Raw genomic sequence first — 19,471 nt, forward strand, 5'->3', positions numbered from 1 at the left:
TTTCTACCTCTCAGGCCAGGCCTAGTGACTCTTCTTGCCACCTATGGACTCTAATATGGAGCTCTCAGCTACTGCTCCAGTACCACATCTCCTGAGTGCTGCCATGCTTCCTGCTGACAATAATGTCCTAAACACTCTGAACTGTAAGCCAGCCCCAATTTTAATAGTTGCTATGCTCATAGTGTTTCTTCACAGCAACAGAGCACTGATTAAAACAAGGTAGAAGGCACATTCTTGGACTCAGGGTTAATTTAGGAATGGAAGAGATTTTTCAATATCAAACTAAGGACTTTGGACTTAATCTGTTTGACAGTGGGCAAGAGTAAGTACATAGTAAGTACTATGACTACAGAGAACTTTTTAGAAGAATAGTTGGATTTTCTTTCTTTAGGTGTAAACAAGCCAAGAGGTATTACCATCTGATGGCCTTGAAATCATGTTTAGATCTCGGGATTACATTCTGACCTGTGCTTATGAAAATTACTCAGCACTACCCTTTGCTCTTGGCTAAATTCTTTCTCCTCTCCTTTTTTCTACCCTTTGCCTTCGTTCTTTGTTTATGAACAGGAAAGGTTAGTATTCTCTATTCTGAAGGTTCTTGAAGCTGCTTGTGTGGTGCACAGTACTAATAACCCTGTTGTCTGCTATTTTATGCTTCTTGTCAGAGCAGTGAGCTGCACTGTTATTTTGAAGTAGCTACAGGTTCTGACATACGAGGGAGAAATATATCTGGAAAGGTGGGAAGGTTAGTGGTTCATTTTCCTGTTCTAGACAGTTGCTTGAAGAAGCTTAATAAATGCTGTGGAATTAGGTGCCTTATCCTGAAGCTTCCAATGAGCCCTGTGCGTGGGGGTCCCTGCAACACAGATAAGCTGCCCTGGCTGTGTGGAGGAGAGGACAGACATGCATCTCTTTCCTTCCCCCACCACAGAAATGATCTCACAACCTAGTGAGAGGAAGGAAAGCTGGCGGACAACAGGCAAATCTTGTTTAGGGAAAAGCATGAAGGAGGAACTCTGAGGTTTGGGGTCTTAGTTCTCTGACTAGGCTGTGTGAATAGTCACCACCTTCTTCAGCCATAATCATCCTTGTCAGGTGTTTAGGTGAGATGACCTCAGGGAGTTTGTCTAGGTTTAATATAATGTCCCTCTATTAATAGCTCCTTTCTCAGATGTTTCCCTGGACATATCTACTGAGAAGTTGGGAAGGATCTAGCCAGACTTTAGAGAAAGTGTGCTCTCATCTTAGGAATGGCTAATGACTACGCAGAGTGAATGGTGGTCCTGGAGGTACGCTATGCTTGCCAGCTAACCTGGAAAGGTATATAATGTCTTTCTGCTAACTCAGGTTGTGGAGTTCAGGTGTCTACCAGGTATTCTGAATGGCTCAGGTCAGAGGAAAAGCCTCAGGTTACATACATAATGCATGGCACAGTAAATTCTGTTAGCCTCTCAGGCTTTGACAGTGCTTTCGTTACTCTTAAATTACTTTCAGAGCCATTTAGTTGCTAAAAGGCAGAGTGGAAAGGCTTGTTGAAAATGTGAGACTCTTTAACTTCTGCAGTTAAGAAAACTAGGCTTGGGTCAGCAGTGGTAATGCCCACCTTTAATCCCAGCACACAGGAGGCAGAAGCCAGCAGATCTCTGTAGTTCAGCCAGCCTGGTCTACACAGTGAGTTCCAAAACAGGCATGAAGGCAAGCAAGCAGACGGGAAGGCAAGTGACTGACAGTAAGGTATGGAGAACAGATGTAACCTGTCCACCGGTAAAAAGACGGCCTCAGATTTCCTACCTGCAGCACTTGCATTTGTGTAGGATCTGTGCACAGGGCTGTTGTAGCCTTCAGTTGAAGTGAGGTGTGGGACGAGTTCAGCCTGATTCTAAATCAGTTGCAGTGCGGTTGTCCATCACTGTAACTCTAGCATGTCTTTAATACACAGGTGGAACACAAAGGCCGAGGGAGAGGCTGAGAGCAAGTGGTTAGACCTCTAAGAAAGAGCAAAGGACAAGAGGGAACGAGCTGTGAAGGAAGGGGGCGGAGTGTCCAGTGCAAAGGCCCTGAATTTAGAAAGAGCCTGGAGTCTTAGTACTGAAGGAAGACCAGGTACTGTCTCCTCGCTTGAGCTTTTATTCCAAGGGAAGAGGGTGCATCAAACCCCTGGCTGTCTTCCTGCCTCCTGCCACAGAGTTGGCTTTATATAATGTTTACAAACAACACTCACATGCCTACTGCTTACCTAAGCAACAGCAGCACCTCGAGATGAGTACTTTGCTTCCTTTAGACATGGTAGGCAAGATGCAAGAAGGTCACTGGTTTGGTTTGGTTTGGTTTGGTTTGGTTTGGTTTGGTTTGGTTTGGTTTGAGTATATTTTGAAAGGAATATAGCCCAGCTTGGCCTTGAACTCCCTACATAGCTAAGAATAACCTTGAATTCCGGATCCTCCTAAATCCTAGGATTACAGGCATGACTTGCTATCCTTGGATGTTTATATGGTACTTTTTTTTTCTTTCCTTTATTTTCGGAGCTGGAGACCGAACCCAGGGCCTTGCGCTTGCTAGGCAAGCGCTCTACCACTGAGCCAAATCCCCAACCCCTTTGAGCCAAATCCCCAACCCCGAGCAGTCAGTATTCTTAATTGCTAAGCCATCCCTCCAGCCCTGTTCATATGGTACTTTAAAAAATAAAACTTGAAAATATTAGGACACGTTTATAAAATGTATTCAAGGTTCAGAGCTGGATAGTTGACATTGCTGCCTGAGACAACACTCCTGCTGCCAGAGTCACTTGTCGGTCTTCCTACATGCAGTGGTGACTAGTGTTTTCTTCTTCCTTATTTATTAAAAAAAATGGAGCTGGATGTCATAGTGGCTAATAATAGCAATTGCTATTCTTGCAGAGGGGCTTTGATTTTGGTTCCCAGCACCTATTTGAGGAGGCTCATAGCCACCTATAATTTCAATTCCTGGGGATCTGGTACCTTCATGTGGCCTCTGAGGGCATCCATACTACACACACATAAATAAAAGAAAAATAAATATTTTTTTAAAAATGACAGTTTTGATTTCTTTGTTGCTTTTTAGAACATTAATTCCAGTCCCTGCTCTGTGTGTACGTTTTAGTTAAGTAAATAGTTTGTGCAGCACAGGCCAGTGCTGGGGATGGAGCCCAGGGCCTTGTTTATACTTTAATAGTCCTCTACTGTTACACCATGTCCCCCTCCCTTTGTGTAACCCAGGCTGACCTTAGACTGCTTGCCCAGTCTTCCTAGATCACAGTTTCTAGTGCTGGGATTACAAGCGTGTGCCACCTCACTGGGTTGACGAGCTCTGTGGAGCTGCTTTCCTTAGTAGACATCTGCTAACATTCTCCAGAACCTAATGTATAGAATCTGTCACTGATGCCAGTCCTGTTAATAGAAAGGGCAGGATACATGACAGCGACAGCCATAGGGCTTAGAGTTGTCCCTTACCAACTCCTTTAGTTTCTTTACTGAGCTTCTTAATCTCCAAAATCCTGTCTCACAACATTGCAAAATTGCAGTTGTTTAAAAAACAGGTGGCTGGAGAAATGGCTCGGAGATTGGGAATACTGGCTGTTCCTCCAGAGGGCCCTCGTTCAATTCCTGACAACCATGGTTGCTCACAACCATCTGTAATGGGATCGGAGCCCTCTTCTGGTGTGTATGAAGCCAGTGACAGTGTGCTCACATACATAACATAAATAAATCTTAAAAAAATAACAGGTAATTATGGACTCTTTTATCTCCTCGGAAAACATTGGTTTATCAGAATAAAAAGGCTTTATTGGTTCTAGATTTTTACAGTTGACCTAAAAGTAGCATGCTTTGAAATAACAGGGCATTAGCAAATCCCAGAACACAACTTTGATGAAGCAAAGGGAATCCATCTGAACACATTTTATGTAATAATGCTGAGAATAACCACGCGTAGGGTATTAAAATGAATTCTTATGCTTGGTCTTAATGCTTATTAATATGTGACTGATGTATGTACAGATGTTATTAGACAAAGTGTTTGTCCAGAAGCTTAGATTAAAACAATCCCTGTTCTAGCTCATTTGAAACAATGTAGTGTGAATGGTGCCAAAAGAACCAACTAGAACATTTTCTTCTCTCTGAGATCTTCGGTTTTGTAAACAAGGCTCTGGAGATACTCTGCAAGGCCCTGCTACTGCAGCCCATCTAGGTCACTGTAACCCAGACCTCAGCACAGATGCAGATGCCAATTAGGTCTCTCTGGGTCTTATTATGATTTATATAAAAGTGTGTTTGGCTCCTAATAACAAAGTACTTTTGGGGCTTTTTGGCCACCCAAACCATCTCAGCAAACACAGACATTTTGCTCAGCATCTACATGGGAAAGGACCGAATGTGACTGACACCTTGATTTATCTCTAGGCTGTCTCAACAGAATACTAGTTCTCTTTTTAATTTACAAAGAGGCTTAGCTATTTCTATAACTGCTAGCTGTTAAATTTTAACTGTCTCGCCTCTCTTGCAACTTAATTATTAAGATGTTCAATGTGACACTGTTTAAGAGACATAAAATAAGAATAGAAACCACTGATAGTCAGGATCAGCTCCAAGATAAATTTGTTATTTATCTATGTTATTTGCTGTGCACACGCGTGCGGGTGTGTGTGTGTGTGTGTGTGTGTGTGTGTGTGTGTGTGTGTGTGTGTGTGTGTGAAATATTGAGCCTGGTGGTACAGGCCGGTAATCCTAGCTGTTCATAGCTGTTCACCATGCTGTGGCAGGAGGAGCCAAGTTCAAGGTCTACCTATGTGCCACAGGTTTACAGAATTCAGGGTCAGGGTAGGCAACATTTTGAGACCCTGTCTAAAAATAAACAAGTAAAGGAGGAATAAGCAGGTGTGGTGCTGAGTACCTGTAATCCCAGCAGGTGTGAGACCAAGACCAGAGGGTCACTGAGAATCAGGGCACCACCTTGGCTACAAGTGAGTTTGAGGCCAGCCAGTGTTACATAGTAAAATTCTGTCTGTCTGTCTGTCTGTCTGTCTCTCTCTCTCTCTCTCTCTCTCTCTCACACACACACACACAGAGAGAGAGAGAGAGAGAGAGAGAGAACAGAGAGAGAGAGAGAGAGAGAGAGAGAACACAGAGAGAGACAGACAGACATGGAAAGACATAGAAACATGGGGAGAGAGAGACAGAGCGCAAACTGTAGATTCAGTTCAGTCTCCTCTGTCTGTCTGTCTTATCTGACTATCTGACTTTCTCCCCCTTTACACACAGCTTCTGGTCAGGACAGCTATGTTTAAACTCCTACATTAGACACAGGAAGAGCTACATTAGACACAGGAAGAGCTACATTTGGACCCTAGCTCTGTCCACTTTTCTCTGGTTACTTAGGCAGGTAACAAGTCAGTTTTCTCAGGTGTTGGGTAACAACTGTCTTGGGGTGAGAGGAGATGGGTATGTAACCAATTGGGTGGTAGCCCCTATGTTGCAGTTCTCTAATATGTATGTATGCCTCCATTGGTTAACAGGTACCTTTGAAAGGCCCTTTTTGTTCAGAAAGTATCAATCTTGCAGCTAAAGTATCTTAGGAGTTATTTCTGCTAGCAGGAAGCATAGATAATCTAAAACTTTTTGAAGTTTTTGCATTTGCTTTTGAAGTTCTTGCATTTTTTATTTGGAACAAATACATTGTTTTTAAAACCATTATAAAAGATGTGCTTTCCTGTCAGTCTCCTTGCACTGGGATAACAGAAGTAACCTCCTGGACTGGACCATGTACGGTGCATACTAATGGGGGCAGGCAGAGACCTAAGGACAGCAGCCAGCCCTTGTGTGTGTCTAGACTCTTGGCTTATGGTTGATGCTGTGTCATTGTCTCATACCCATCACAGCTTTGTTTACTAAGATTAGCACCCAAGGAAAAGCAAGACTCTTTCAGAAAAAGGTAAGGTCCTGTTCAAAGTGTCCTGAAACTGGTGGCAGCACAGGGGAAGAATTTTGCTAAATAAACTTTTTTGGTTGTTTTCATTTTTCAAGGTGGTACACTTCTTGGAAACAGTTATTTATACAATTATACTGACTAAATAAATGTAATATATTCTCTATGAGTTCTCCCATTTTCTTGTTTAGGATGTATGTGTATATTTTTGTGGGGTTTTTGAGACAGGGTTTTTGTTTGTTTGTTTGTTTTAATGTGGTTCTGACTGTCATAGAACTTGCTCTGTAGACCAGGCTGGCCTCAAACTCAGAGATCCTTCCTCCTCTGCCTCCCAAGGGCTCTACTGGCTAGTTTTTGGGGTTTTTTGTTTTGTTTTGTTTTGGTTTTGGTTTTTGGGTTTTGTTTTGTTTTTTTGTTAGTTTGTTTCGTTGCTGTTTTGTTTTGAACAGAATATCATGAAGTGGCCTAGGCTGGCCTCAAAATCTGATTCCGTTCCTCCTCCTCTGCCTGCTAGGTGTCCACCACACCTGGCTTAGGAATTCTTTCTTTATGCTGTTGATCCATACTGTATTATCAGTAAGCACCCAGGAGTACTAGCCGTTAGTCTCATTGCTCGGCAGCTATAAGTGAAGGGAACGGTTCCCAGTCCACCTAGGAATTATTAGTATTGTTTTTATTTCCAAGGCACAGTCTCACTGCATAACTCAAGATGACCTGGGTATTGTAATCCTCCTGCCTCAGCCTCTGGAACGCTAACATTAGTGTTCTACCATGCTCAGCTGGGTTTTACATGGTTCTTTTATTTTTTGCAAGATAGGAAAGAGTTAATTTTGAAATAAAAATTTATTAATCCAGATTTTTAATGCCTTTCCCTTAGATGAGCCAGTTTTCTTATTTGCGCAATGAAAATAATACTTCTATTCATTTGTGTTCTATTCATCTCTAGTAGTTTTGGAATAAAATTAAATTACGTGGGATTTAATTCGGCATGTTGCTGGGTGAGCAGTTGTAGTACAGATGTGATACTGCCAGTTGAAGGTCATGGTGTGGTGGAGGAGACCCCTTAAAGCAGTCATTTATCAGCAGCTGTTTACAGTCTAGCTCCAGTACTCAGAAGGATCCTGAGACTAGTCTTGTATCAGGAGTGGTTTAAAGATAAGGAAGCTTTAGTGGCTTAGTAACTTTCTATCTCTTAGGTGTTAGTAAATAGAAGATTCATGTTTGGTCTAACTTTAAAGCCCTGCCTTCTCTTCAGTAGCATTCCCGAGTTACCTGTGTCATAGGCTTATTCTGTGTTCCCAAGCACACCTCTGTCTTGTCCCTCAGGAGAGCTGGGAGCTCTCCCACTGCCTAATAGAGGAGCCAGTAATAGGGTCACATTTAACTCTTTGGTCGTGTTTACTTATATGTTATAAACCCCTGGGATCTGGATGCCTCCTTGGGGTAGTAATCTTGTGGATTCTGGGACTGTTATGAAACTGCTGGGCTGTTTGTAGCTAGCCTCTCATGTAAGACTAGCCTTGTGGTGCTCCTGTGGCGGTGCTTCTTTGGAGCTCAGTAGCCAGTGTCCCATCATGCTGCACTCCCCCACCCAGGACACTCGATAAACAGAACTCTGAGTAACCAGCAGACTGCAGTGGCTGCTGTGCAGGCCTCTTAGCTGCCGCCAAGAGCTCACATGAAGAGGTTCCCTTGCTTTAACATGCGGAGCCCCATGTCCTGGTTGGTGAGATGTTTAGAAAAGCATTTCTGAAGTCAGAAACATTTGTGATCCTTCCCGTTTGTCCCTTAATACCTGAATTGAGTCTCCCAGGCAGCTTCTAGGGACTTGAGGTATAGCTTAGTGACAGAGTGAGTGCTTGGCAAACATAAGGCCCGAGGTTCACTTACCAATACGTAATTTAAAAACAAAACAAACAAACAAAAAAAGAGCTGAACAGCTTTACAAGCTGAAGAGGTGTGTTTTCTGTTGATGTTCTCGAAAATGATGTGGACTAGCAAGCATGGAACCTCGTGATTTCAGTACCTTCACTGTCCAGGTAATTTTAAGATAGAAGTAAATGAATTTCGGTTGTGTGTCTTGTTCCATGTAACAAGAGACCTTCTGGTGGAAATTCGTACCCTTACCCCACACTGTCAGGGCTCACTGGGCAGCTTGGGACTTTTCCCTTTTGAATCTTACTTTGACCACTTAACCTGTTCTTACCTCTAAAAGCACTGGGACTTAAGGGGTCAGCAAGACAGGCCCTGCCTGCCGGTCAGTGCCTTTCTAGAGGAGACTTCCTAGGGTGTGCTGCTGGAGTTCATAGTACCTAAGTCCATGCTGTGTTCACATGGTTACATATTACTATATTTGTACGTTGTTTGTGGGTTTCACTTAAGTGAGAACCTGATTTACTTGAAATAGGAGGTAATGAATGTTTCCCTTTACTTCCCTGCTTTGTCCCGGGTTTTATGTGCAACACTAACAGAGATCAATTTTATCTTACACACTTCTGGTCTTTTAAGAGCGATTAGAGGTACACGTGTTGGGGCCCCGTGTTAGAAGTCTTGGTCATTGTCAGTTCACTGTTCTTTCCTTTCAAGTTGCCTAAACACAGCTGAGTTCTTAAGAGGAGCAAAGAAAACATGACAGTGCTGCCAAGTAGACAGGAAGCCGAGCGAGCTAGCCGACCCAGGAGTGAGGCTGAGCACAGCCCCGCGTCCAATCAGCTGAGTGCACTGTTGCTATGTGCGCCCTACTCTCTGCCTTTGTGAGAAGCCTGCACGGGAAGCAGAGCACCCAGCGCTTGCTCCGCTCGCTCACTCTGCTCCCGTGCTTTCCCTCTGCGGCTGACAGTGTAGCAGCTGACAGCCAGAGGCTTCCAGTATGGTTTTCAGTGGGAACAAAGGGCTCCGCAGACAAGGTGTGTAACGAGGTGTTTCCAGTGGCTGTGTTGTTGTCCCGTTTGGGGTGGTTGTTGATTGTACTGCTGGTTTACATGGATTTGTAATAAACAGGTCGAGGGATATGATTGGACTTTGAGAGTCATGGGACATAGGGAATCGTCCTTTGCTTCAGATAGCCTGTTTTCTTTGACCAGCATTGCCTGAAGGATTATTAAAATGCTAATCTGAACAATGAGTGGGAAGAAAAGAAACCAGATACAGTGTTCTCACTTTAACGAGGAAAAATGGGATAGAAATGAGAGCACTGAGGAGGGAGTGTGGTTAGCCAGAAGTGTTGCTGTGTGCACAGAAGAGATTTTAAAACAAAGGCTGCCAGGAAATGTTTTGAAAATCTGTAATATATGTTTAGTTGAATTAATGATTTCTGAGTGAGACCAAAACTGTCAGGGATTAGCTTTAATGGATTTGACAGGAAGGTATGCATGCTGCCCAGCCATAATGCACTTATGAAGATGCGCCCCAAAATTATGCTGTCTCTTAATTATTGGGTCTCTTGACTAGTTTTGTGCAGTTCAGCTAAAAGACAGTGATGTAATTCCCCAGTAAACCTGTTAAATGGCTATAGAAAAGAAAGCAAAAGATTTTGAAGCCAACCCACAAATGTTTACAATAGTATTCTAAGACTAAAGTTGGGCTCCTAAGTATAGTAATTCACACTTGATGAGCTAGTTGCAAATATTAAAAAATATTAATTAAACCACACTGATTTAGTAATTGAACCGGGTAGAAGGTACAGTTTGAGATCTGAAAATTCTGACCTAATAATAAGGGTTTTCTTGTTGTTGTAGCTGTTGTTGTTGTTGTTGTTGTTGGTGGTGGTGGTGGTGGTGGTGATGGTGGTAGTGATGGTGGTAGTGGTAGTGGTGATGGTGGTGGTTTTTCTGTAGCCTCTCTGGGCTTGTACTTGCTCTATAGACCAGACTGGCCTTGAACACACAGAGGTCCATCTTCCTCTGCCTCCCAAGTGCTGGGATTTAAGGTGTGCACCACCACTATTTTCTTTAATACTATGAAATTAGAATTTATATAATTGGCATAGATGATTATTCTTTTAAGCTAATTAAAGCAGGGGACTTTAATTAGCATGTTTGCCATTTCATGAGCAGTCGGTGCTGAGCCGTAACGAATACAGGGTTGGTTGTGGTTTGGTTCGTTTGTGGTACCAGGGATCAGACCCAGGCCTTGTGCATACTACAGAGGCACCCTGCCTCTGAGCTACCTTGTGAACCACCACATTTTCTTTTATATAGCTGTGTAAGTCTGAACTTCCTAATGTTTACAAACTATTCTCTGGAACTGTATTTTTTTTATTCTTTTCCAAAAAGTCCTTATAATTAGAAAGTCAAACCAACCAGTGTCAGGCATTTTTGATAAGTGAGGAAAAGATATTTCTTTCCTTTGTATATAACTCAAAATATGTTCCTGCTTTTGTGCCTTTTGTTGCTTATTTTTAACAATACAGATAGTATTTGTGTCAGGGTAAGAACTCACTCAGTATGGTGGCACACTCCTGTAATCCCAGCACTTGAGAAACTTTGGCAAGAGGATCACAAATCAGAGGCTAGCTTGGGCTACAAAGCCAGACCCTGTGTTTAAAAAAAGAAGACAGTGACCACACAGAGACAGTCTGGTGGTTTTTTCTTTTCTGAGCTCTTCTTATCCACTGCTAACTTCATTTTCTCAATTATACAATCACAAACCCCAAAGCTTTACTTAAAATGTCTTGCTATCCGGTTCTCTTTGGTTTATCCATAAGAATTCATTGAACTGAGCGCAGGCTGTTTTTCTAGGCTGTAAAAGATGGGGGAACACAGAGCTGCAGACAGAGAGCTGAACACTCTCATTGGTCACACAGGCTTGCTGTGTTAAACAGGGATATTCTTGGCAGAACCTTCCACTGAGTCCTTGTTGGCATCTGACGATTCCTTTCGTAGCCGAGCACTGAGAACTCCTGTTCACTGTCAGAATCTCGGGGCGATGGATGTTACAGTAGCCTTCTAGCTGGTTCCACTCTGAGTTTATTACTTGATGGTAGGCATCCCCCTGCCTTCTGTGTCAGATCTGTAAATCCTCTATCTGCCTTTGTACTTTGCTTTATTGAGGCAAACAGTTCTACTTATCAAGTAAAGTGACATAGAAATTTGCCTGTATGCTTTGAAATCTGTACTCTGTGACATGTTAATACACCTTACTCACCATCTCTAAATTCTGTTCTCTGTTGTTGGAAGAGGAGCATATGATGGTAGCTCTGGGGCTTATACCCAGGGCTGTGGACAAGCTAGGTAAGTCCACTGCCACCAAGCCGCTCTCCAGCCTGGCTCCTCAGGACCAGGTGGGCACCAATCTGGTGGACTTTTTTAGTCTCTGTGAGATCATTTATACTTAGGTGTCACCATAGATGTTTGCTTCTTCATCCTGTAAATGTCCACTTAAAAGCTGCACGATAAACTCAACTCTTACCTGCAGAAATCTTTGCTTATCTGTAGCCTAAATCTAAGAAAAGATTGCTTTCCATAGTCAGCTATGGTAGGGCAGGTGGAATTTACTCTTTTCTTTATTTTTTTATTTTGATCAGCTATTTTCTTCTCCCAATCTCTCCTCTCCTCTCCTTCCCTCTCCTCTCCTCTCCCCCACCTCTCTCTCTGAATATATATATATATATATATATATATATATATATATATATATTCTGCTTCTTATTTTTTTCCTTTGAGACAGTGTTTTTCTGGATGAACTTTGAGCTCATATGACCATCCTATCTCAGCCTCCCATAATGGAGACCAGCCTCCAGCCTGGCAGCTCCCAGTCTGTTGCTGGGCACTTTCCCACATGAATTGTGCTACATAGACTTGACACTTAGTAAGAACATAGTACATCTTATTTTAGCCTTCAGACGTCACTGTGGAAAGTCAAAGACTGGAGAGGGGAAAATATACCTGCTAGTGATATTAATTGGGTCTGGTTATATAATCCTCTATGCCAAGACTGTTATGAAAGTGGCAGGAGAGGACTATTCATAGGGAGCTGGAATTATTACCTTCTTGTTCTCATTCGGAGATTCTGAACATCAAAGGAAATAATGGTGCATACTGGAACAATAAAATTACAAATTATAAGAAGTAGTCAAGATAGCATATAAAAAAAAGAACCAGTTAAGCCTCAGATTTTGCTAGGAGTTTCCTGTGTGGCATAAGAGGGAGGGAACTGCAGCAACTGGAGATGTGTGTGTGTGTGTGTGTGTGTGTGTGTGTGTGTGTGTGTGTGTGTGTGTGTTTCTTCCATTCTCTAAGTTGTATCACTAAATGCATGGCATTAAGATTAGAATTTGAAGTTTGGCATGGTGGTACAGGCCTGGAGCCTCTGGGGGCTGAAGCGGGAGGATTCAACACCAGCCTGGACCACACATAGTGATACAGTAGTGGTAATGATTTGGCCTATCTTCCTGTGGTACTTGGGATCTCAGGTGTGCCGGGGCAGGCTGTGGGCAGCAGCCCTCTTCTTCAGTAAAGTGATTCCAGGCTGTGCTGGGGTCTCAATGAAAAACTGCAGAAGTGGCCAGATTACTCAGTGATGTACCACAGAAATGCCCAAATGTGAACATGTTAAGTTTTTTCAGAATTAGGGAGATTTCAAGTTTATTTTATGACCTTGCCCCAAGCTCTACATTTATAGATATAATACATTTCTCCATTTCTGAGTTGTGTCATGCTTTGGAAAGAAATGTGAGGATTGGATCAGAAATAAGAGACAGAGATGAGGACTGTCAGGTGGCAAACGGTGAGCTAGAGAGTGAGGGAAGTCAGGAAAGGGAAAGGAAGGCCATGTTGAGAGCAGCCTCTTGCCGTGTGGACACCCTGCTCATGCTGAACTGCTTTGGCCTCCCTGCTAGTCTCTGGGTAGTAACTTGTTTCTGGCTCCTCTTGGGGTTCCTCCGCAGGAAGTTAGCAGGGGCAACCTTGTCACTGCTCCCCATGTTAACAAGCAGGGACAGCCAGCTGTCTGGGATCCAGACAATGAATATCACAAATAAGATGATTAAGACTGTCTCAGAGTGCAGAAATTTGCAGAACAGAAATTGGGTGGTACTATGAGGCTAAATTTTGAAAATTCAAACTTCCAAGTGAAAATGGTCAGAAATGCTTGGAAATGATCTTTCAAAATATCACTTTAATTCATACACGAAATTTTTAATGACTACAGTATTTTCATTGTATTGAGCTATGATAATTTTTATGGGCACGATTTAGTCTGGGTCCCAACCTATATTTTAATCAATCTCAATCTCTCTCTCTCTCTCTCTCTCTCTCTCTCTCTCTCTCTCTCTCTCTCTCCGGAGTAGGGGTGTCAAACCCAGGGCCCTGTGTGTGCAAAGCAAACACTCCACCACCGAGCTAATCCCGCCTTAGTGCTCAGACGAAGGAAGCTGATGCTTCTCCTCAAACCCCCTCCTTACTGCTGTCTGTAAGCCCTGTTAGATGTGTCTGTACCACCCAGGGATCACTTTACACCCAGTGAGAAAGAGCATAGGAGCCTTTCAGAAGCTGTGATCCCAGAATTTGGGAGTCTGGAGCAGGAGGATTGCCACAAGTTCAAAGTAAGCCTGAGTTTTGTAGCTAGTACTAGGTCCTCTTAGGCTACTTAGCAAGATCCTGTGACAAAGAACAAACTGAAACTACAAAATCAGGCATTAGGGGTACACACTTGTTATCTCAGCACTTGGGGTAGTGGCAGAAGTAGAAGGTCATCACTGGCTACATGGTGAATTGAGAAGCAGCCTGGACTGAATGAGATGTCTTAACAACCAAAACCGTGCTGAGGAACAGAGAGTAAAGTCAATTGCCACTCAAATAGTAATCTCTGAGTCTGGAGTTCCCAGAACCTGTAAAGCTGGGCACCGTAATGCATGTCTGCCACTCTTGGGACATGAGGTAGATGCATGGACTAGCTGGTGTATGCAGCAGCAAACAGCAAAAGGGAAGCCGAAGCTGAGAACCGGCATCTAAAGTTGACCTCTGACCTCCACATGCACGCTGTGACATGGTTCTTCCATACTCATACTAATGTACACACATATGCAAATGCACACACACCCATATATATTGTATACACCATGCACACAGATGCACACAGATATAAAATTTAGGTTTAAGACAAATTGAATAAAGCTTTCAGGGCGTGCACATGAGCAAAATACTGAAATCTGAGCTTCCGTGTGGTTTTTGGAGCTTCAGAGGAGATAGCGGCATGCACCAGAGAGTCCTTATAATGACGGCCTTTGCAGGCCGTTCTGGTGAAACTGTCCTGAACTGACTCATGCATTCTGGATTGGCTACGCAAAGAAACAAGCACAGGAAAATCAGCTTGGAACAGCTCTGAGCTGCAGGCTGGGACTTCTGGACACCTGGAGGATACTTCCTTTGGCCTTAGGCTGCCATTTGGACTTGGTAGAAATGGTCCTGTTGTAGAAATGGGGACCTACTGTCTGAATGTCACCTCCCTCCATCTTTGTTAAGGACAGCCCAGCTGAGCTGCAGTCGCTCTGTGGTAATTAGGAGCATGTCTGTATCCCATCATCTTTTGCCTTTGGCCAGGCGGTTTAGGTTTCCCACATATAAACACATTCAGTGGAAACTGGGAAGGCTGAGAGCGCTGAGGAGTGAAGGGTCACACACATGGCAGAGGCATGAATGTTGAAAGGACAGGGTGTGTTTTCAAGACCAGCCTGTGTTGTAACCGTATTCCCACGAGGTAAAAATGCAAGACTAAATTAGGTTAGGCTTAAGGTTAATTTTGGAAAGTTGTGTGCCAGTTATCAGGGATTAGTAAGGCTGGAACAAAACTAAACAGAACCAGAACAGTAGACAGTCGCCTTTTTAGCACACACTATTCCTCTGAGTTAAACCTGGAGCTTCTGAAAGGGGGGGGGGCTCTTGCTTTCTTCTGTGACAGTGTTCTCTCAACAACTGCCTCCGATGTCTTTCTATGTGGGCTGTGGAATGAGAAGACACGGGCATCATGAATGTTTCCACAAAAGGCAGTGAAAAGAGTAATACCTTCTGTGTGAGACATTTCCTTCTGAAAGTGTGCTATCTGAAGGCTGATGCTTTCTGTGGAACACAGAGAAGTGTTTTGAAGTGGGCTTAGTGCAGAGAAGAAAGCAGTGAATAAGAACCGGTAGCCCCAGGACACGCCCAGGCTTCTACAACATATGGATGAAAGCATAATTCTGTAGCCCAAATTTTAAGGAGGAAAACTGTATCCTTTAGGATACCAGTGGATTTCCTGAGTGACGTCAACTAGCTGTAACTCTTATGGGAACTTCCTCTGATGCCCTTCTGTTTCTTCGTGCTTTGATGTGTCCCTGTTAACTCTCATCACAAATGAAACCAATCCTTGCTATCCTTACAAGGTAGCCTCTGTTGGCAGTGGTGATAGTGGCTTGGTCCTCCCCCTAAGAGGTGGTGATGGTGGCTTACTCCTTCGCCTAGGAGGCAGTGATGGTGGCTTGCTCTGTCTTTGCTTTCTTTAAGAAGAGCTGAATTTTACTGGTTGTTTTGGACACCTAAACATTAAATTCCTCATTTCCACTCCAGTCTTCCAGCTAGTTTTTCAGATTGAGTTCAGAGGGTTTTGAGCCTTGCTCACCACCAACTCCTTATGTAAACATGCAGTAGACTGTAAAAACTTGCCCAGGCTTATGGACTTCTAGGAACTAGGAAGAGCTCTCTACCTTTCACTTTTGTGTTAGAGACTTCAGGAGAGATTGCCTAAATGTTTCTTTTTCCCATTAAAGGGGACTATATTGATAGAATAGAAAATAGATGGCTATTAAAATATGAAGAAAGTGAGAATAATAAGAATTATTATTTGGAAAGGCAAATGGGAAACATTTTATCACTTAAATCAAAACTAAGCTAAAAGTAAGAAGAAAGCAAAGCAGGAATTAACACTGACCAATCAAGAACCCGTTCCTGCCAGACACTGTACCCAGATAGCTGGACTACTTAGTGATGATCCCAGCCAGCAAGAGGGCCCAGCAGATAAAGGGCTTCTGTCCATCCCTGAAACCTGACGTCCGGAAGTCATGTAAAGATGGAAGGAGAAAATTAACTCCGTAAGGTAATCATCTGACCTTCATGTATATAACATACAGTGTGCACAAATATACATTCACGTTCACACACATGCATACACACATACACTCAGGCACATTCATACACACATTGACATGCTTAGACATATACACACATGTGCACAGAGGTGTGCACACTACACACAAGCACACATACAAACATGCACACTAAAGGTTTGTTTTATTCATGTGGAGTTTATGAAGAAGAAGTACACAGTGCAGTGCGGTCTTCCGAAGCCAGTCCAAGCTGCAGAAGAGGATACAGGCTTCAGATGAGATAGGGAGACATAAAGAAGAACTGTGTGTATGAGCTGAAGTGACCCGAACTAGCCTTGAGCTACTCATCCTCTTGCCTCAACTTCCCAATTGCTGGGATTACAGGTGACCTTGACAGCACCCAGCCTATAGCATATTTTTTGATATTCATAGTGTGATGAGTTTTTTCCCTTCCAGAGAAAAATTGTGTTAGGAAATATAAAGGGAATGTCTTCTTGCAAGAGCAGCTTTTAAGCACAGCTTGATCCCCGTATGTGCTGTGAGGAGTTTAACCTTAGGGCTCCCCAGCAGGTGTCTTAAGAGGCACTCATAAATGGTGAGATCGAAGCCTCTGTGGTTTCTAGATGTCAATTGAAGTGGTTTTGATCACTAGCTATAGTTACAGGGAACCACCAGTAAGTTCATGAAGCATCACAAAAGCAGGATTGGGGTGCTAAAGGATAGGGTGCTGCTCTGATGCACAGGAGGATGAATCAGCTCCTACTACCCAGGCCACCATGGTGCAGCTCATGAGCCCTGTGCAAGGGAGCGCTGGAAACAAGAGCGCCTCAGCAGCTGAGGTGACCTAGACAGATGCAGTGAGGGAAGATGGGGTCCGTGTGTGGTGGCACGCCTTTGATCCCAGCACTCCAGAGGCAGAAGCAGGTGTATTTCAGTCATCGAAGCCAACCTGGTCTACATAGAAAGTTCCAGAACAGCCAGGGATACACAGATCCAGTCTCAAAACAAAGCACTGAATAAAGAGAAGAACAGGCTGGGGTTGGGGTTTTTCACCCTATGTCTCATTGCTGCACTTCAGGCATCCAGTGCTCCAACTCTCCTATAAATGGTCGTAGGGCAGATATAAGAAATTACTGGAAATAGAGCAATCAGAGTTTACCACATAGATGGCAAACTGGGGACAAAGATGGAAATGAAGTGCAGCTCAGTCTTAAGTTTCAAGTCACAAAGTGCAAACAAGCAGCTGCGGTTGGGCCCAGACCTCCACTCCAGCTAGCACCCTGTGATTATTTTTAGTTTGTTGTGGTAGATGTAGGGTCAGCCTGTGCCTGTGGCCAAAATGGTATTAAAAACAACAGATGGAATGGTGGTGTCTATGATTGCAAAGGACTGGAGCTGGAAGAAAGAAACCTGTCCAGTTTCACACACCTTTGTTGTCAAAGGAGTAGGCTGAGCGTCAGAGGGTTTGACCTTCCCTGAGGACCCCGGGCTTCGTGACGGTGGAGCTTGGCAGGTGTCTCTGGAGCAGCATTTCCCATGGTGCCTTCAAGCTTCTGAGCACTTTCATTGGGATTCTGGTTTTCAGTTGTTTTGTATTTTTTGAGAGATCTGTGAATTTCATGATATGATACAACTACAAATACTGATCTAAAGATGTGTCATTTAGGGAGAAGGCCAGGTGAGGCATCACAACCCAGGAATCCCCAGCACTCCGTAGATGGAGGCAGAAGGATCAGGGGTACAGGTCAGCCTGGGTGGCATGAGACCCCGTGTCATAAATGTTAATTTAAGGGGAAAGAGCTGAGTGTGGAAGTAGAATGTGGACATTAAGCAGACTGGCACACTTCAAGATATATTTTGAACTAATGAAGGAAATAATAACTGCTTAATCATAATAGCTGTGGACATTTGATTATAATTCCATTTATATGTGATTTGGCTAGTCTCAAGCCAGTCTAATCTGGTTCTAGGAAATAGTTTATGCATGACTACCAGAAGTTGATTATAACAGTGACAGTTACCTACTAAACCTTAATTAAGAGTGCTGCTTTGGTCTTTAATCCCAGAGCTCGATTGATGTATTTAGCTGAGGACCCCACTTCCGGCCTTCACCACTCTAAAGGGCTGATAGGGCAGCTGGGATGGTGTTTGAAGAGAAAAACTGGAGAAAGTGTGGCTTCTGTTCCTACCAACCTGAATACAAAGTGATGCCTTAGAAGAGAAACTGACAATTAAGCTAAAATGTTCCATTGTAAACGATTGCTCTATGGAACAGTGTGTAAACAGGAATGAATGAACCCCTTGAGTAAGTGGATGGTTAATAGATGCCTCAAGTCATTGCATTGCTTGAGGAAGGCTGTGCTGCCTCTTTGCAAATGTTGCTGGATTGTCTCATTTTCTTTTAGAAAACTTGTTCGTTTTTTATTTTATGTTATTCATAGGAATGATTGCCCACATGCATATCTGTGCACCACACATGTGCCTGGGGCCTGCATAAGCCAGAGGAGGACCTTGTGTCCCAGAAACTTGAAATAGTTGTAAGTCACCACATGGGTACTGTGGCTGAACCTGGGTCCTCTGAAAGAGCAGCCAGTGCTTTTAACCACAGAGCCATCTCTCCAGCCCCAGAAAAAAAAACCCATCCGTTCACACTTCTGACCCAGGGCACCATTGTTTTAGAATTGGTAATTCTCTATCTTGTGGAATACAGGTCTTTTGATTTTATGGTGGAGACCCTGCAGTAGCGTTGCGCTGAGGTTCCTGGTTACTTTCAGCCTTAAGCCTTTCTGTGTTTTTACTGAGGGCTGGCCTAAGGTCCACAGCATAGACAGACCCTCTCAGCATCTGTTCTAAAATGCCTTCTCGTTTATAATTATGATGAAAGTGAAAGTTAAAACACTAACTTTTAACCCTCTTTTTGCAAACCTGTGCTTTTGCTTAGAAAGAGAAATAACAGCATCTTTACAGTAGTTTCTCAATCTCTAGAAACTTTGCGTGCTTATTTAACTTTTTACTCCACCCTTAATGCTACTTTCCCCCTTCATTTTGATGACACTCTAGCTTAGCCTCGGCTTGCGCAAACTCACTATAAAGCTGAGGGTAGCCTTGAATTCTTGGTCTTTCTGTCTGTATCCTAAGTGCAAGGATTGCAGATGAGCTGCCATGCTTAACATACCTTTACACATTATTTTAAAAGCATAAGAAATATAAAATTATATTTCTTTTTTTTTTCTTTTTTTCAGAGCTGGGGACCGAACCCAGGGCCTTGTGCTTGCTAGGCAAGTGCTCTACCACAGAGCTAAATCCCCAACCCCTTATATTTCTTTTTAACTGGGTAAACGTCATCATGTGTTTTGCTAAATAAGATTCTTTTTAAAAATTTCTTTAGCAAAAGTTAACACCTATATTGTTGTCGATTTTTGTCGTTGCTTTGGTAAATATTATTTGTCTGTG

General features: G+C 43.2%; 1 protein-coding gene across 6 annotated transcripts in view; it reads left to right on the forward strand.

The window, feature by feature from the left end:
* The window catches only part of Fam214a (family with sequence similarity 214 member A), a 69,925-nt gene that overhangs the window by 12,423 nt on the left and 38,031 nt on the right, over positions 1–19,471 (forward strand). The window contains exon 1 of one of the 6 annotated variants that reach the window (XM_032911606.1): positions 8,386–8,846. The exons of 4 other annotated variants lie outside the window; for them this stretch is intronic. In XM_032911606.1, the coding sequence (XP_032767497.1) occupies positions 8,810–8,846 (37 nt within the window). In that variant the 5' untranslated portion in view covers positions 8,386–8,809. Of the gene's footprint in view, positions 1–8,385; positions 8,847–19,471 lie in introns of those variants that run through there. One more of the 6 variants, XM_032911611.1, reaches the window with a different exon arrangement.

This window comes from Rattus rattus, chromosome 8, assembly GCF_011064425.1.
Source record: "Rattus rattus isolate New Zealand chromosome 8, Rrattus_CSIRO_v1, whole genome shotgun sequence".
Classification (NCBI taxonomy): domain Eukaryota; kingdom Metazoa; phylum Chordata; class Mammalia; order Rodentia; family Muridae; genus Rattus; species Rattus rattus.